Source organism: Mercenaria mercenaria, chromosome 15 (assembly GCF_021730395.1).
Source record: "Mercenaria mercenaria strain notata chromosome 15, MADL_Memer_1, whole genome shotgun sequence".
NCBI classification, from domain to species: Eukaryota; Metazoa; Mollusca; class Bivalvia; order Venerida; family Veneridae; genus Mercenaria; species Mercenaria mercenaria.
In genome coordinates, this window is record NC_069375.1 from 64,118,517 (window position 1) to 64,134,857 (window position 16,341).

The following is a 16,341-nucleotide window of genomic DNA, read 5'->3' on the forward strand; positions in this document are numbered from 1 at the left end:
TTTCTGTAATTTTGTTCCGCTTAAGTCTGCTATATGAGTCATGAAGGGTATTATTCAATTCAATTTTACTGTCAAGTCAGTGTCAGGGGACGGGAAATGTGTTGCAGATTTCATAATCCTCTCAGGAGCAGGCCTAAATCAAAATGATTCTGTTATTTTTTATTCTGTTGAGTTGTATCTTCTGAAGGATTTTACATATTATTTTAAATGTCACAGGATCTTTAAATGACGTGTTGCTGTTGTATAAATTCTTCCACTTAGTGTTATCATATTTTCTGGTTCCTTTATATCGTAAAGTCTATCTTATCTTTATATATAAAACATTTCAACTAACATCGGTTTTATGAAGCACGGGCAGTGTTTCATTTTCTTTACATTATCTCTCATGATAAGACTGAATCAAAATCAGTATCTTTTTGCATGATGGTATCAAATGTTTCCAAAATGTTCTTCATGTGCAATTCTAACGCAACGCCTTCTAAACTTCTGTAATTATATTAATTTCATCGTAGTTGAATTCAGCATCTGGTCTATATTGTTATATGTGGTTCAAGTAAATGAATCTCTTATAGGGCAGGGACCTCCGTGGTCGAGTGATTAATTTTGCTTCAAGTCACTTGCCGTTCGCCGATGTGGGCGTATAATTCTTCAAGAGAGGAAACCTTTCAGCTAGATTATGGATGGTCGGTGTTTTTACCCAGGTACACGCTCGTGGTGAAATAATACACGGAGATACACATTTGGTCTTCCTCCACCATCAAATCTGGATAGTCACCATATGCTATGTAATTATGTCGGTGAGACGTCAGACCCAACAACAAGACAATTATAGGTCACCATGTATTGAGTGACCATAAACGAGTGTAAACGAGTATAAAAAGGTTTAAAAACGTGCATAGTGCACGAGCATTATGTACAAACTTCAAATCTGACCTTGTAGTCGACGGTTTTGTAAAATGTAAGAATTTACACGAGAAATGCTGTTCAAAATGGGTTTTGTCGATGGCAACAGATTATAATGGTTAGAACGTTTCTGCGTTCATAATTGATTTTTTTTTTTTGTTTTGAAGTATTTGTCAACCAACAATTTGTGAACAATTTATGTACTGCACGTCATAATATTTTTATAAAAATGATACCACAAATGATATTTCGCCATAAAACCGTGTATATTAATCTCTGTTAGGGTCATAATGTCAAATACTTGCTGCCGAAGCTATTTCCCTCGCGGGTCACCCATACATACTACTCGCTACTTTTGGTGCGACTTTCAATTTTTAGTTTTGAAACAGTCTTACATATCAGTTACAATATATTCATCGACATTTATGAAAATTTCAAAACTCAATGTCACAAGTTGTATAAATATTTGCAAACAATAAGTTGTGTTGCGTTGGAAGATTGTATTAACTCTCACAACAGCAGACCTAAAGTGTCGTCTTGTTGTATTTTTGTTTCTGTGGAGGTCATATAATCTATTCAATCATTACAGAGTCAGGGGTCGTGGATAATGTTTCCCTTATTTATTGCATGTCACACAGAATCTGCCATTATTTTATAGGTTGCATGCAAGTCTTTCCTAGGAGTCTTACCACTGTACATTTTTTATTGTATCAATAATATTTTGAGTATTTCATTTAACAAATCTCGTTTTATCATTTTAATCAGGAAAGCGGTGGCAAATTCGGGTCGTTATCATTATCATGTCTGGGCGATATTTTGCATGTTTCGGGAATAAATTTAAAAAAGTAAAGAAATATGCAAATGAGTGGAAACTCCTCTGTACATATGCTTAACACTTTTTGAATGACTGCATAAAAACGGTCGTTTCTTGACCTATTTGCTTTAGTGCAACTCTATCTAAAAGCAACTTCGAGGAGCATGTATCATAGGTACCAGTGAGCTACATAATATATATAATAGTAAAATTATTATACCAGAACTTGAAGCTTTGTAAAATCCATGTTAACATTTTACGTTTGGCTAGAGTTGTTCTAGGATTTACATTCCGATTTCACCGCACTACAAACATGCCTATTTTGTTTATTTATTAACTAAAGAGCTAATTTGTCACCGCTAATAACGCTTTACATGCCTTTAATCGGATGTAATGAGTATTATAAATCAAACAACTAAATAAATGAACACAGTTGTAAACGATCTCAATAACCAGTTATTTCATTTTATAACAACATTCATTGACAGTACATTTACGAAACAATACATCTATAATAATAAAAAGAAAGAGAAGAAAGTGGGTTCAAGTCAAGAGAAAGCCATTTAGCTATCATTGATTTTGGGACACATCGCAGTGCTATATGTATATTTTTCTATGTTTTCTTCTTTAATGCAAACCTTTCTTATTTTTAATAAGCAATATTATATAATGTCTCCCCTAAAGTTTTCTAAGTGTATGCTACTCCGAAACTCGGCAAAACCAAAGGCATCCGGTCATTAATTCATCACATGGACTCGCTTTGACTAGTCGTAGTTACAATAAGCTAGTTGTTTCAATGACGATGCAAAAATGTTAAAAAGATGAAAAGTCAAAGGATTTGTTTTACACTTGCTTGTAGACAATTATCGAGTGGGTCATTCAAAAGTTGTATCGGATATTCTTTCTACCAATTACAAAAGCCTTTTATTTTCAAAAAGTTCAGAGTACCTCGGTATGCGTATTGACTGGTACATCACAACTGAGTGTTGTTTCCGTTTAAATGGTGAACCGGCTTGATTCAATGATTAATTCACTCCCGAATACAGCAAAAAAATTGTTGATGTTTGCCCAAGTTTCATATTATAACTGTGTGCAAGGGAAAATCCTCCATTCAAATATAAATTTGTAACAAATAAAAGATGATCGTTGGTTTCAGGCATTTGACTCTATTATACCTATAGTAATTGTTTTATGAATATGATGTCTTTAAAATTTACAAAACTTGTATTATGTAATGGATTTAGTCAAAATAACTAAAATGACAAACATTTTTAGATTTGCCATTGGTTTGAGATTGTTTCTTATGGTGGCATATTTGCAAGTAGTAAACAGACCCTATGGCAATTGAGACAACTTTTGCGAGAAGGTATGGTATCGTTTTAAGTTACATTACACGCATGCTATCAGGTGAAAAATCCACGTTAGTGCCTAGTACTGCATACGATAACAAGTTATTTTCTCTAAACATTTCTTTGGTTTCGGGAAAAATGGATCCTTTAATGAATTTTAACCGCGAAAGATGTGGGTTTTTTTTTTTGTAGAACATGTTAAATGTATTGTGTAGTTGTAAAACTTACTATAGAAAATAGCACTTGAGGTGATTAAATTACCGTATGTTTAAAGGTTTATTTCGCAATATTACAGGTCGTTACACAGAATAAAATTTCTTCCCCTTAGTTGTTGCAAACGGCTTTAAGCTAGGCCACTTCACATTAAAAGAACATCGAGTTAATTTGAAGGCAAACTTTATAATTCTTTGACAACTTTCATCAAGCAGGGAATGCAGTATTTAAAGTCCTGGCTGTAATACTTGTTGACGATGGGTTTGCCATTGCATTTCCTTTCAAAATCATTGCGTTTTGTATATGAACAGTTTAGTTTGGTAATTTGAGAGATTTAAAAGCCTTTTCCAAGAATTTGTAAGTTTATTATACAGATCATACAAACCTTTTATTATAATAAAGAATTTTAAATAAAACTCCGTAAAGTATTAAACTGAATATGTTAGAGTAAAAAGCAAAGTATTTCAAATAGCAGTTAACAGCATTAAATCACTTGCATTAAATTAGTAAAATGAAATACGGCAACATCAGCAAATTTTACAATGATAACACGTGTCCAGTGGCAATTTCACTTTGCATTATGCGGATAAAATTAAACTGGAACACGCCTTTAAATGGTTTATCGGTATATTTATGTAAACACATTGATCAGTAGATGGTTGGTTGTTTTGTACCAAAAGAAGCAAATAATCGATTTTAAGACCTTGTAATCGACTTTTGACCGACTTTTATATTTTCCAAACGCGCAGACACACACGAACTGTACAATTATTCTCCTGTCCTTGTATCCCTCTGGGATCATGTGTTTGAAAGAAATTCGCTGTTCTTTTTCCTCTTCATTCACTACACATATATAAAACATTGCGTGTTTGGGGTAAAATGTATTTCTTTATGAAAATTATAATAATTAAAATATTTCGTTCAACACTTAATGTACAATCATGTGTTGCATAGAAAAAAGATTAATAATCAAAAAAATCCTTAATTGATAAGCTTTCAAAAGGTAATAGAAGCAAAAAGAAAAAATAATTAAAATCTTTCGCTCTACACTTAATGTAGAGTCATGTGTTGCAGAAACAAATGAGAAAAAAAATGTTTTGGACTATAATATGTTGGTTAGTCTCTTTAAATATAGGATAGAATATAACAATAAAATTAAACATTACTTTATGCAAAAAAATAATGCCACAAAAGTTGAATTGATGTATAGATTCTGGCCATGAATAGGTACTTGGTGTATCGATCGGGTAACCCTACAGGGTCATATGATGACAACCGGGCAGCGTTTGCTCATAAAAATATCACTATGAAACCATCTTTACGTCTGGAAGGTTTTAGACCTAGTTTGAGCCCATGAGGCAGGAAAATATAGACATGTCCTACATGAACGTGTAGTAATGAGTCTGACCAAGATTGGGTACCGTGGTAGATCTAGATTTTGAGAAGAGGTCATAGAAGATGACCGGGAAGTATTCCAACTTAGAATATGTCACTATTTGGACCATATCGGTTTTCGAGCAAGTTTGAGCCCCTACCACCTGAACATACAATACATGTAGATAAAGGTATCTATACTGGATAGAGTTTGAAATCTGGAGTAGCGCTAGAGGCTATGGGGGTAGGTCCTACATGTTGGGTACAATATATGGATGTTTTAATAGATGAATCAACTTTGAAGAGTCAAAAGTCGTCCATTACATTTTTGTGCCTTTGACAGACGGACAGACGTACAAATTTTGCGAAAAAAACGCAAGATACGAAGTCGAAATTTCGTGTTATTAACTCATTATTGCGAGTTACATAACTAGAAATTTCGACTTATTTACTCAAAATTCCAACGTAGTAACTCGAAATTTCGAATTTGAATTAATATGTCGTAATTTCGAGTTAATTATTTACATACACCTGGCACTAACAAACGCATCCACAATCAAGCAAACTAAAATCTATAAAAAAGAAAAAAACTGGCGTTAAACAGAAAAAAAAGACATTTTCAACAGTTACCATGATATTATAAAAAATCTGCTTGAAAGCTATTGACTATAATAAAACGATTTAAGTTACAATAACGAATAAAATATCACATTCAAGTTTTAGATAATAATAGACCGCTTTGAGTACAATAATATTTCAATAACCGTCTTAAATCGCGAGACGCGGAGGAGAAACAAATAAAATAAAATAAAATAAAAAAAATAATCAGATAGTAAAGTACAAATCAGTTCTAAGATATTGTAAGAAAAAGAAAACAATATCTAAACAACTATTGACTATAGTAAAATGTATCAAGTTACAACAAAAAATTAAATGTGGCCTTCAATTTGTCAAACATAACTTGGCCGCTTTAAATACTATACTATGTCACTAGGCCCCTACTTTTGCAACACAGACACCGAAAAATAAAGAAATAAAACATATTGACATATAAATCATTTCTTAGGAAATAATCTTGTGTATATATGCCCTCATTATCAAATAACTGTTAGTTCATTTGAATCTAGTAAGCCCGTTAGCATTTGGCCATTGTCCTCAGTATCTCACCAATCATGTAAATATATATAAATGTCTTGTTTAGTTTCAGTTTTTCTGGAGAATGCAATTGATTTCTGGTTGTTACAGACTCCTCAATATGTATGAAAGAATAACAATCATAATGGAAAAGCAGATTATCCACAAACTGTCAAATTATTTTCCTGTCTTTGTATCTTTCTGGGATCATGTGTTTGAAAGAAATTCGCTGTTATTTTTCCTCTTCATTTACTCTACATATATAAAATATTGCGTGTTTGGGGTAATATGTATTTCTTTATGATAATTATAATAATTAAAATCATTCGCTCAACACTTAATGAACAATCATGTGTTGCAGAATAAAAATGATACATTATCAAAAAAAAGAAACAAAAGCCTTAATTCATATGCTTTCAAGAGGTAATAAAAGCAAAAAGAAAAATAATTAAATAATTATTATCAAAAAAAAATATTCTTAATTCATAAGCTTTCATGAGGTAATAAAAGCAAATACAAAAATATTTGAAATATTTCGCTGAACACTTAATGTACAATCATGTGTTACAGAAAAAGATAGATTATAAAAAGACAAAACCCTTAATTCATAAGCTTTAAAGAAGTAATAAAAGCAAAAAAGAAAAAATAATTAAAATAATAATCAAAAAAGACAAAATCATTCATTCATAAGCTTTCAAGAGGTAATAAAAGCAAAAAGAAAAAATAATAAAAATGTTTCGCTCAACACTTAATGTACAATCATGGGTTGCAGAAAGAAAATGAAAAAAAAAATCGACTACAATATGTGGGTTAGTCCCTTTAAATATGGCATACAATATATAACAATAAAAACAAACCTACTTTATGCAAAAAAGTAAAAGGAAAAACCGCACAATCTTTTATCAACTAACCAACATATTGTAAAACTGGTAAATTCACAAACTACGTAGTGTAATGTGAATGCTATTTATTGACTCCAAATTCCGAGATTTCGAAATATTAACTCAAAATTTCGACTAAGTAACTTGTAACTTCGATTTACGTATCTCGAAATTTCCAGTTACTAGCTACAAAAGTTAACGTTGATGTATTATACAGTATAGATCCTGGTCATGAATAGGTACTTGGTGTATCGATCGGGTAACCCTATAGGGTCATATGATAAAGATAACCGGGCAGCATATGCTCATAAAATATCACTATGAAACCATCCTTAAGTCTGGAAGGTTTTCGACCTAGTTTGAGCCCTTAAGGCAACGAAATATAGACATGCCCCATATGAACGTGTAGTAATATGTCAGACCAAGATTTGGTACCGGGATATATCTCGACTTAGAGAAGAGGTCATAGAAGATGACCGGGAGGTATCCAAACTTAGAATATGTCACTATTTTAACCATACCTTGAAGGTTTTCGAGTACGTTTGAGCCCCTACCACCTGAATATACTATACATGTAAATAAAGGTATATATCCTGGATATATTTTGAAATCTTGGGTAGCTCTAGAGGCTATGAGCAGGTAATACATTGATGTATGGTAGTATACTTTCAAGTCGCTACATGTTGGGAACAACATATTGATATGTAGACAGATTACGCCATTTTGAAGAGTCAAAAGTCGTCCATTACATTTTTGGCCTTGACAGACGGACAGACGTACGAAATTTGCGAATAAAACGCCAGATACGAAGTCGAAATTTCGTGTTATTAACTCAAAATTTCGAGTTACTTAACTCGAAATTTTGACTTATTTACTCGAATTTTCGAGATTCTTTCCTCAAAATTTCCACATATTAACTTGAAATATCGACTTAGTAACTTGAAATTTCAAGAAATGTAAATCGACATTCCGAGATACTAACTCAATTTAGTAACTTGAATTTTCGAATTTGAATTAATAAATCGACATTTCGAGTTAACAGATAATAGATAATATACACCTGACACGAACAAACACAACCACAATAAAGCAAACTAAAAACTAAAATTTGGCGTTAAACAGAAAAAAAGCAGATATAATCAACAGTTACCATGATATTATAAAAGTCTACTTAAAAGCTATTGACTATAATAAAACGATTCAAGTGACAATAACGAATTAAATATAGTGTTCAAGTTTTGGACAATAACTGGACCGCATTAAATACAATAATGTTTCAATAACAATCTTATTTCGCGGGGCGCTGACGAGCAAAAAATAAAAATAAAAAAAATAATACAGTAAACCTCGCTTATACGGAACAGCTTGGGACTTCTAAAAATTGTTCCTTATAACCGAGTTTCCTTATATCCGTAAAGCGAACTAATTCCTTTTAACCGAGGTTTGTATAACGAACACAATTTGTATAGCGAACACTATTTGAAGCGCGTGAAAGTGCTGACGTTACTCTGACGTCATCAGCGATTATCCTGTTTATTTCCAGTTTTCAATATTTTTTATACTTTATGTCTGTTCGCTATAACCGAGGGGTTTTCCATTGAATTTCGTACTTTGGGACTAGAAAAAGTGTTCCTTATAACCGAGTGTTTCTTAAAACTGATTTCCCTATAACTGAGGTTTTTTACATTGAATAAAGAAGGAATTAGATCGGGGAATTGAAAACCGTTCCTTTTAACCGAGTGTTCCATATATCCGAGTTCCTTATAAATGAGGTTTACTGTAATCAGACATAGTTACACACAAAAAAGTTCTTAGATTTTGTAAGAAAACAATATTTAAACAACTATTGACTGAAGTAAAGTGTATCACGTTACAATAACGAATTAAATGTGGCCTTCAAAATGTCAAACATAACAGGGCCGCTTTAAATACTATACTTTGTCACTGGGCCCCTACGTTTGCAACACTGACATCGAAAAGAAGAAACAAATAATCATAAAAATCGGGTCTAAGTAATATATCTTTAAGAAAAGCCAAAGTCTGCATATGGTCTAATTACATCAAATATCAATAGTTCATTTGAATCTAGCGAGGCCGTTAGCATTTGGCCAATGGCCTCATAATCTCACCAATCATGTATATGTCTTGTTTTGTTTCAGTTTTTCTGGAGAATGCAATTGATATCTGTTTGATTCTGACTCCTCCATATGTCTGAAATAATAACAAATGTAATGAAAATAAAACAGATGCTCTACAAATATATATTTTCCCATTAAGTATTATGCATTACAACAACAACATTAATGCAAAAATTAATAAAGTTAAGTATCCAACATGGACAATACTGATAAAAAATAAGTGTTCTCCTATCTTAGATTTAGCGTTTTAGTTAATAAAAGAGGCTAGTAAAAACGTGCACTTAATATGTTTATTTTTTGTATCGACATTTATACATAAACTAGACAAACATATTGCAAAATTAACATGTCCCCCATATCTATTCTTTAAACTTGGAGTCACGGAGTCCATTAACAAATAAAAAAAAATTGTAACAAAATGTAAATAAAGGACTGGTCACGTATGTCTGTAAGTATTTTATGACACGTAGGCAGTGTCAGAGCATTTAATGATTTTTATAGTACTTTTTCCGTCTATAACATATGATAAGTCAATGAATTAAAATAACATAACATATCAGTGCTGTTTTTAAATAGGTGCGCATGAAAAGGTATGTTGCTAAATGGTTCTACGAGTACATCTTCCGTGACAGATTCGTTGAAATCTTTACAAGAACGGAATGTGAATTGGCTTTGTTTTCGAAAGATGACAATTTTCAAAAACAGGCTAGAGGCGACAAATGCCGTTCATGCCATGGCTTAGTTCAGCTTTTATAGCACTGCTATACACTGCACTTGGTACAATCATTCCCGACAATCCTTACTTCTGACACATTCAATATTTCTCAGTTGGTTGTTTCAATGTTATATATAACTGTTCCCGGTCTATATTAAAACATAATCAATTTTAGTGTCAAGAAGTAAACACCACATAATCATAATAGTATAGAACTGTGACTGGAAAGTAATCAGCGTGGAAAGGTAATTTACAATCGGAAGAAAAAGATATACAGCTTGTAAAGTTAATAATATAATAAATACCAGGTTTGGTTGTATGTATATGAGCACGTTTTCTGGTTTAATTTCTTTGTAAAACAGCCCATGTTTGTGATATAAATGCAGGCTTTTAAATACATCCGCAAAAATCTTAAGTAGATCGTCAGGCTTCAATTCTAATACAGCATTGTTCTTCGGATCGACAACATCAAAGTCGACTTTTGGATCTGGAAACCACATGCCACATGCTTGCTGAAACGCCTTTCTCTTTCCTAAAAATAAAGAATTATGTCACAGTCGATATCATAACTTGTTAATTAAAACCCCCGGTAGTAATGCAATCGGTATATTCGTTTAATGTATTTATTATAAACCACTTTTGTTGTTAGGTTGCGATTCTATGACTAAATGGTAATGGTGAATTATTTTGTTACTTTTTGCCAGTAACAGGACCGGATGTGTGTTTTTATGATTTGGCACCATTGACTTGTCGTTTAATGTATCATGATCACAGCTCTACTTTTATTAGATTATCAATACTGATTACAGCAGATACGTAATGCTGGTACATTTCAATGCAAAACCCTTTTAGTAATTGCATTAGCAAACTTATTTCTTTATATTATACCTTTAATGTGCTCTGACATACTCTGTTGTTCGTTCACGCTCGGATTGAATTTCTGAAAAAGGAAATAGACGCAATTTTAGTGCGTGATTTTCAATTTCGATTTCAATGTTTTTTGTGTTTTTTTGTTTTTTATGTTTTTTTGTTTTTGGTGGAGATGGGTGGGGCGGGGTTAAACGGATGAATATGAAATAATTGAATAACATTCATAAAAATTTTTGTGGCTTAAGGTTTAGTGTGAAAATAGGTTACAACATTGACATCGTAGAGGAGGTACAGTTTTAAAGAATTAAAACAAAATAATTTGAGAAGGAAAACAAATTATAAAATGTTTTGAAGTTTTACCTTGCTATTTATTATAGCCATTACGGTATACAAGAATGGGTTAATGGCAGAATTAATTGGTAGTACTAAAACTGCAGTCCATGCGTATACCTCTCCAGGTATAGTCTGCCCGTTCACAGACAATAAACCTACAGAAACAAAAAAGAAAATATGTATCCTTAACACTCATTTACCCTCAATGACACGAACGTTATGTAAATTTCTAATCAGTTAAAATTAATTTGGAAAAAGTTCTTTTTTAAAATAATTCACTGAAGCTTCATTTTAATCGTGCTGTATGTAAACTAAGATACTGCTTTGAATTCTACTTTATTATCTAATTTTTAAACAACTAATTTTGACATTCTTTTATTAATAATAAGTTACATTAACCATGACCATTTCGGAAAAAAAAATAGTTTCAAGAAAATGAATTTTGAAAAATAAATTATTTCTACAATGGTGACATTAATGTACATCCAAATATCATATTATTTTATTTATCTATTCCAAAAACGATGTGACAGTTTGAAACAAAGTTTAGTTTTAATGATATCTCTTAAGTACTGTTTTGATATAGTTATGCAAAAAACCCATCTCTGAACAGTTACACTTCGACGTGTATTGAGTTTGACGTGTAAACATGATTAATATAATCGTTCCTGTTGGAAAATGAACTATACTTATTTTCAGATCTAGGAGCCTGCTTTCCCGAGTGGTTACGGTCGCTGACTTCAACTTGCTTGCTCCTTATCGATGTGGGTTCGAGTCTCACTCAGGGCGTTGAATTCTTCATGTGAAGAATTCCATCCAGCTGGCTTACGGAAGGTTCTACCGAGGTACCCGCTCGTGATGAAATAATGCACGAAGGGGCACCTGGGGTCTTCTTCCACCATCAAAGCTGGAAAGTCGCCATATGACCAATAATTGTGTCGGTGCAACGTTAAACCCAACAAAATAAATAAATAAATTATTTTCAGATCTAATGAAATAAGCTCAAATATCTTCAGTTTTACAGATCCGATCCATGTGTTGTTTTTTTTTTATTTGTTAAGATCAACGATTGGTTTTTTTTTCTGTAATAAAGAAATGCATATCTATCAATCTCTCTTTTTTATCAATGTTAAAATTGAGTGCAGAAGATTTGGAAATGCGCAAGAAGAACGGATGGGTTTATCCATGTCTTTGATTTTATATCTCATATATTCAGCAAATGTGTTTTTCATTGTAAAAATTAAGGATGAACTAATATTGCTTAACTGTATATGTTACTTTAGAAATGTACCTTTTTCAGGATACAAATATCACAGACACTTGGGGTCAAGAGCCCCACCAACCCCACTGTTCTTCGACCCTGCCAAAGGTTACCTTATACTTTGTAGTATTTTAATACGTATTGTACATAGATGACGATCATAAAACGTATTTGTATACAATTTCAGCATATCTTAAAATATAATTTTAGGAAGACTTCACAAATATGAAGACTCACAATTGTGAAACTGACACTGGGAACACTTGCTTGCGGTGGAGTCCGCGCCTAATATTGTGTGTGTGTCATTGGTACTAAAATTTATACCCTAACGACTATATTCACATCCTACATGTATGATTAAACTTCAACTTTGGTAACCGATTTCAAAATGCGCAGAAGCAAATGGTGACACAGTTATCAGTTTCTGAATAATATACCATGTGCAGACTACTATTTGGGTCTCGGGTCATAGATAGCGCCGATTGAGAAGTGGGTTCATATAAATGGTAAATGTTTCTATTATCTCGTGATGCATTGCCTATTCAAGTGTATGGTTTAGTGCTTTGCCTCCATTTTTCTTTATTTTTATTTTCTTGGGACTCTGCATTACGACAAATTAATGAAAATATTTGCATAATGATACATTGGACTGAACCAATCTTTTGTAGCATGTTAATCATTTTACTGGTATTTATACTGTTTTGCCTTACTAGTAATGATTTGGGCATGCAAAAGACGCGTTAACTCCCCGTTTTCTTTATATAGGTTAGTGACAGTCAAATGACGGTGCGTTTTGTATTGAATGTATAATATGTTTTATGTTCGTGATGTTTCTTCCCTTCCCTTGATGGCCCCTTTCCCACTTCCCCATTCACTTAACCTTCCTTGTCCATAGTTTCTTACTTTCCTTTTAATTATTTGTGCTGAGAAATGACTGTTTTTAGGAAATGGAAGTGCTGTGCAATATTTCGTTTCAATCACGATAAAGGAATAGTTAATTTTCACTGTAATGAAATGTCTTAAATATTGTGGCAAATTGATGCTTGAAAACTTGATTATATGAAGTACAACATATAATGGTAAAGTACTATACATTAATTGTTTCAATTACAGTTGGAGTTTTAAAAATTATATTTCGCATACCCATGCATCCAATTGGAAACCAGCAGGAAAAATCTGTTGTTACAACAAGTAACAGATTCCTGGCAACTTTCAAATCATTCCGTCTTGCAGAGCTGTTCTTTTTCATCGCTAATGACTGATGTCGAATTTCATAGTAGATCATTGTTTGGCCTAATGCTATCATAACAAATGTTACGAAATTGAACCCGATAAAAATAACAATAGAGTACAACCATCCGACAGACCGATCTTTAGTAAGTGGTAAAGCTAGACACACGGCGGATTTAGAATAAAACTGATCCCCAAAATAATTTGACTGTACAATAGGTAAAATAGCAATAAGAAAGCAAATAATCCAACAAAAGAGGACCATCACTTTGGCAAGACGTGTTGTAATTCGCACTGATCCAAATGGGTATTTAATAACAAGAAGCCTGTCAACAGTAATCAGGGAAATAAAGAGGACGCTAGCTTCTGAAGAAACAGTAGATAATATGCCGGCCAAGCTGCACCAAGCGCTCCTTCTCCAATGCTCATCTTCTTCAATATATCTTTGAACAGAAAATAAATACAATAAAAAATAGAGGAATATAATACATGTAAAACAGACAGACAGAAAAGAATACAAACTAAAACAAATAATTCAAGTAATTTGTAATTAATAATACGATAAACTGTAAAAAGCTGACGTTATATAATATCACTGTTTTTCTGTTATACTAATGTTTAAAAACCGGAAGATGAAAAAGAGATGAGGAACACTATGATATCAAACATCGGGAAGATATGATATGTTTAAAACACCTTTTAAAAACCATTACATCATAAACGCTATATAGATTATCAAACCTTATTCCGCTCATGCCAAATGCAGGGTTATTTTAAAACAACAAACAGATGGAACAATTTGAGCAATACTCGGGCTACTCGTTTTAGGTAATTTTGTGGCTATTTCGTTAGGCTGATACCTATATTACTCACCTACCACGGTAGACACTGTCAGCTATTGCAATGATCAGCATATACACTCCCATCAATAAATCAGCCACAGCAAGATTTGTCACAAAAATTCCATATACCATTTTCAGACGTTTCTTGTCAAACAACATGCGATACACTATGGAAAAAATATTTCCAGCTATAGCGAGTATACCGATTATCCAAAGTAAAAACTGAAGAGTAGTTCGCCTCATCAAATCTCCACACGACGAGAATTCATCTCTGTGTGGAAAACAGTTTTTTTTCTTCTAAATAAATTGGGCGCACGCAACAGAATTTGAACTTCGGTGTTTTAAGTGTTTGTAAGCCTACCAAGCCACTAAACATTGCTTTTTCAAAGTTCTTGATTGGATTAAAAGTTATATCCAACTCATTTACTGTCAAGCGCTCAAAAGCAAAGTCTTCAACTGTTTCGATTAAATTATGGGATAAATCCAATTTTGATAGGTTTAATCCATTGAAGCTGTCTTTCTTAATAACTTTTAATTTAGTGTAAGAAAGGGTTATGTGTTTTAATGTCAAACCATTAAAAGCAATTGGCTCAATCAAATATATCAGTCTGTTTCCCCAAAGATGCAACATCTTCAAATATTTTAATGCATTAAACACGTTTGACTGGATAATTGTGAGTAAATTATAACTTAAATCTAACCTCAACAGATTTTGTGTGTGCGAAAAGGATTCCTTTGAGATCAATTCTATATTTGAAAATGAAATATTCATTTCAATTAAATAAAGAAAACTTAGCTGTATATCTAGAGTTCCGTTAAACCCATTGCAGTGATTTGCATCCAAAATTCGAATTGAACCTGGCAAAAAGTTGAATACGTTATACGGCTGGCTAGAACAAATGGCACTATAGCCTTCACATGTACACTTTTCTGGACATTTGAAATCACACAATTCCTCGTCGTCTCCATGTGGACACTGTTGTTTTGCATCACAAACATTCGACAAAGGTATGCACACATGGCTAAGGCCGCAACGAAATGCGTTCCTGCACACTGGATCAGCTGAAAATTTAGTGAAATATTTTGACGTAAATTCATAATAAAAAAAGTAATTGTGTAGTGATGAATGACTTTAGATAAACAAAACAATTTGGTTATTTAATATTTTCTTTTACTAAACGAAAGATTAACATTCTGTATTTACAACTGCTGTTTGTTGTCAGTAAGCACAGATGCTTATCTTATATGCATTTATCAAGAACACACTTTATATCTATATCATCATATTAAAATGTATAAACCACAGAAGGATTATAAGCAGAGTAAATAGCTGACATAGTTTGATTTAGTCTCTGCCACTCTTTTCAGGCCCATGGTGACACAAGACAAGAAAAAACAAACTTTTAGAACCATGGTACCTGAAGGGAAAATATTATACAAGCCCATTTCAGTCGCATGTTAAATACTTTGGATCTCAGACAAATAAAAACGTATTGCGTTCAATACTGGCATACTGTTCTAGACGACACTGCCGTGTGCATTTGTAGGTGAAACAAAAGCACACAAAACAGAAAATGGTGTCTGAACAGTTAATAATAAATCTCGAAACTATCTTCTTAAATCTTATATACAACAATGCATATATATGTTGCATATAAAGCACATTTCAGGCTTTCAGCGTAAACCTGCGACACTTCTTTCTACATCAACCAATCAGAATATATATTGTGTAGAAGAAAGATCGGTAAGTAAGGTAACCCTTGTTTGTGTTTTTTCTCCGAATAACGACAAGGAAAATGTAAAAGGAAAAAAACAACATTGAGTGTCTCAATGTAATGGAATGTTGAAAATATTTGACTGGTGCACGATGGAAGATAAATAACCATTCGGTTGATATGCATGATACTCAATGCCAAACTAAGCATTCTGTATAAGAAATTTGCGATTGAAATTGGCTGGTATATTTTCATTTTGGTTAGAATTCTGGTAATATCTGATAATATATCTGGGTTATGGTATACCTACACAATGGCATAATCGTTCTAGTCTGGTGCCAGTGATCCCTCAATCCTGGGCTTTTTTTATAATAGTACATTATATGTGCTTTTATGACCACCACACGACATACTGCTGATTTTAGCATTTAATAAGATCATAGGAAGATAGCATAGAATGCAACATAGCAAAATAAAAGCAGACTTGTGTGAACGAGTTTGTTCGTGAGAAGTATTGTGAAGTGCAACACTCCTCATGCATCCTAGCACCGTCTTAAGTACAGTTCGAT

At 32.7% G+C, this 16,341-nt stretch overlaps 1 protein-coding gene across 1 annotated transcript; it reads right to left on the reverse strand.

The window, feature by feature from the left end:
• Positions 1-2,264: 2,264 nt before the first annotated feature.
• Positions 2,265-15,101, reverse strand: LOC123556665 (G-protein coupled receptor GRL101-like). Its single transcript, XM_045347573.2, has 6 exons — positions 14,089-15,101; positions 13,129-13,658; positions 10,752-10,879; positions 10,410-10,461; positions 9,827-10,053; positions 2,265-8,879 (listed from the first exon to the last, which is right to left on the reverse strand). The coding sequence occupies exons 1-6, from the start codon at positions 14,298-14,300 to the stop codon at positions 8,766-8,768; spliced, it is 1,263 nt and encodes a 420-aa protein (XP_045203508.2). The 5' UTR covers positions 14,301-15,101; the 3' UTR covers positions 2,265-8,765.
• Between the last annotated feature and the right edge of the window lie 1,240 nt (positions 15,102-16,341).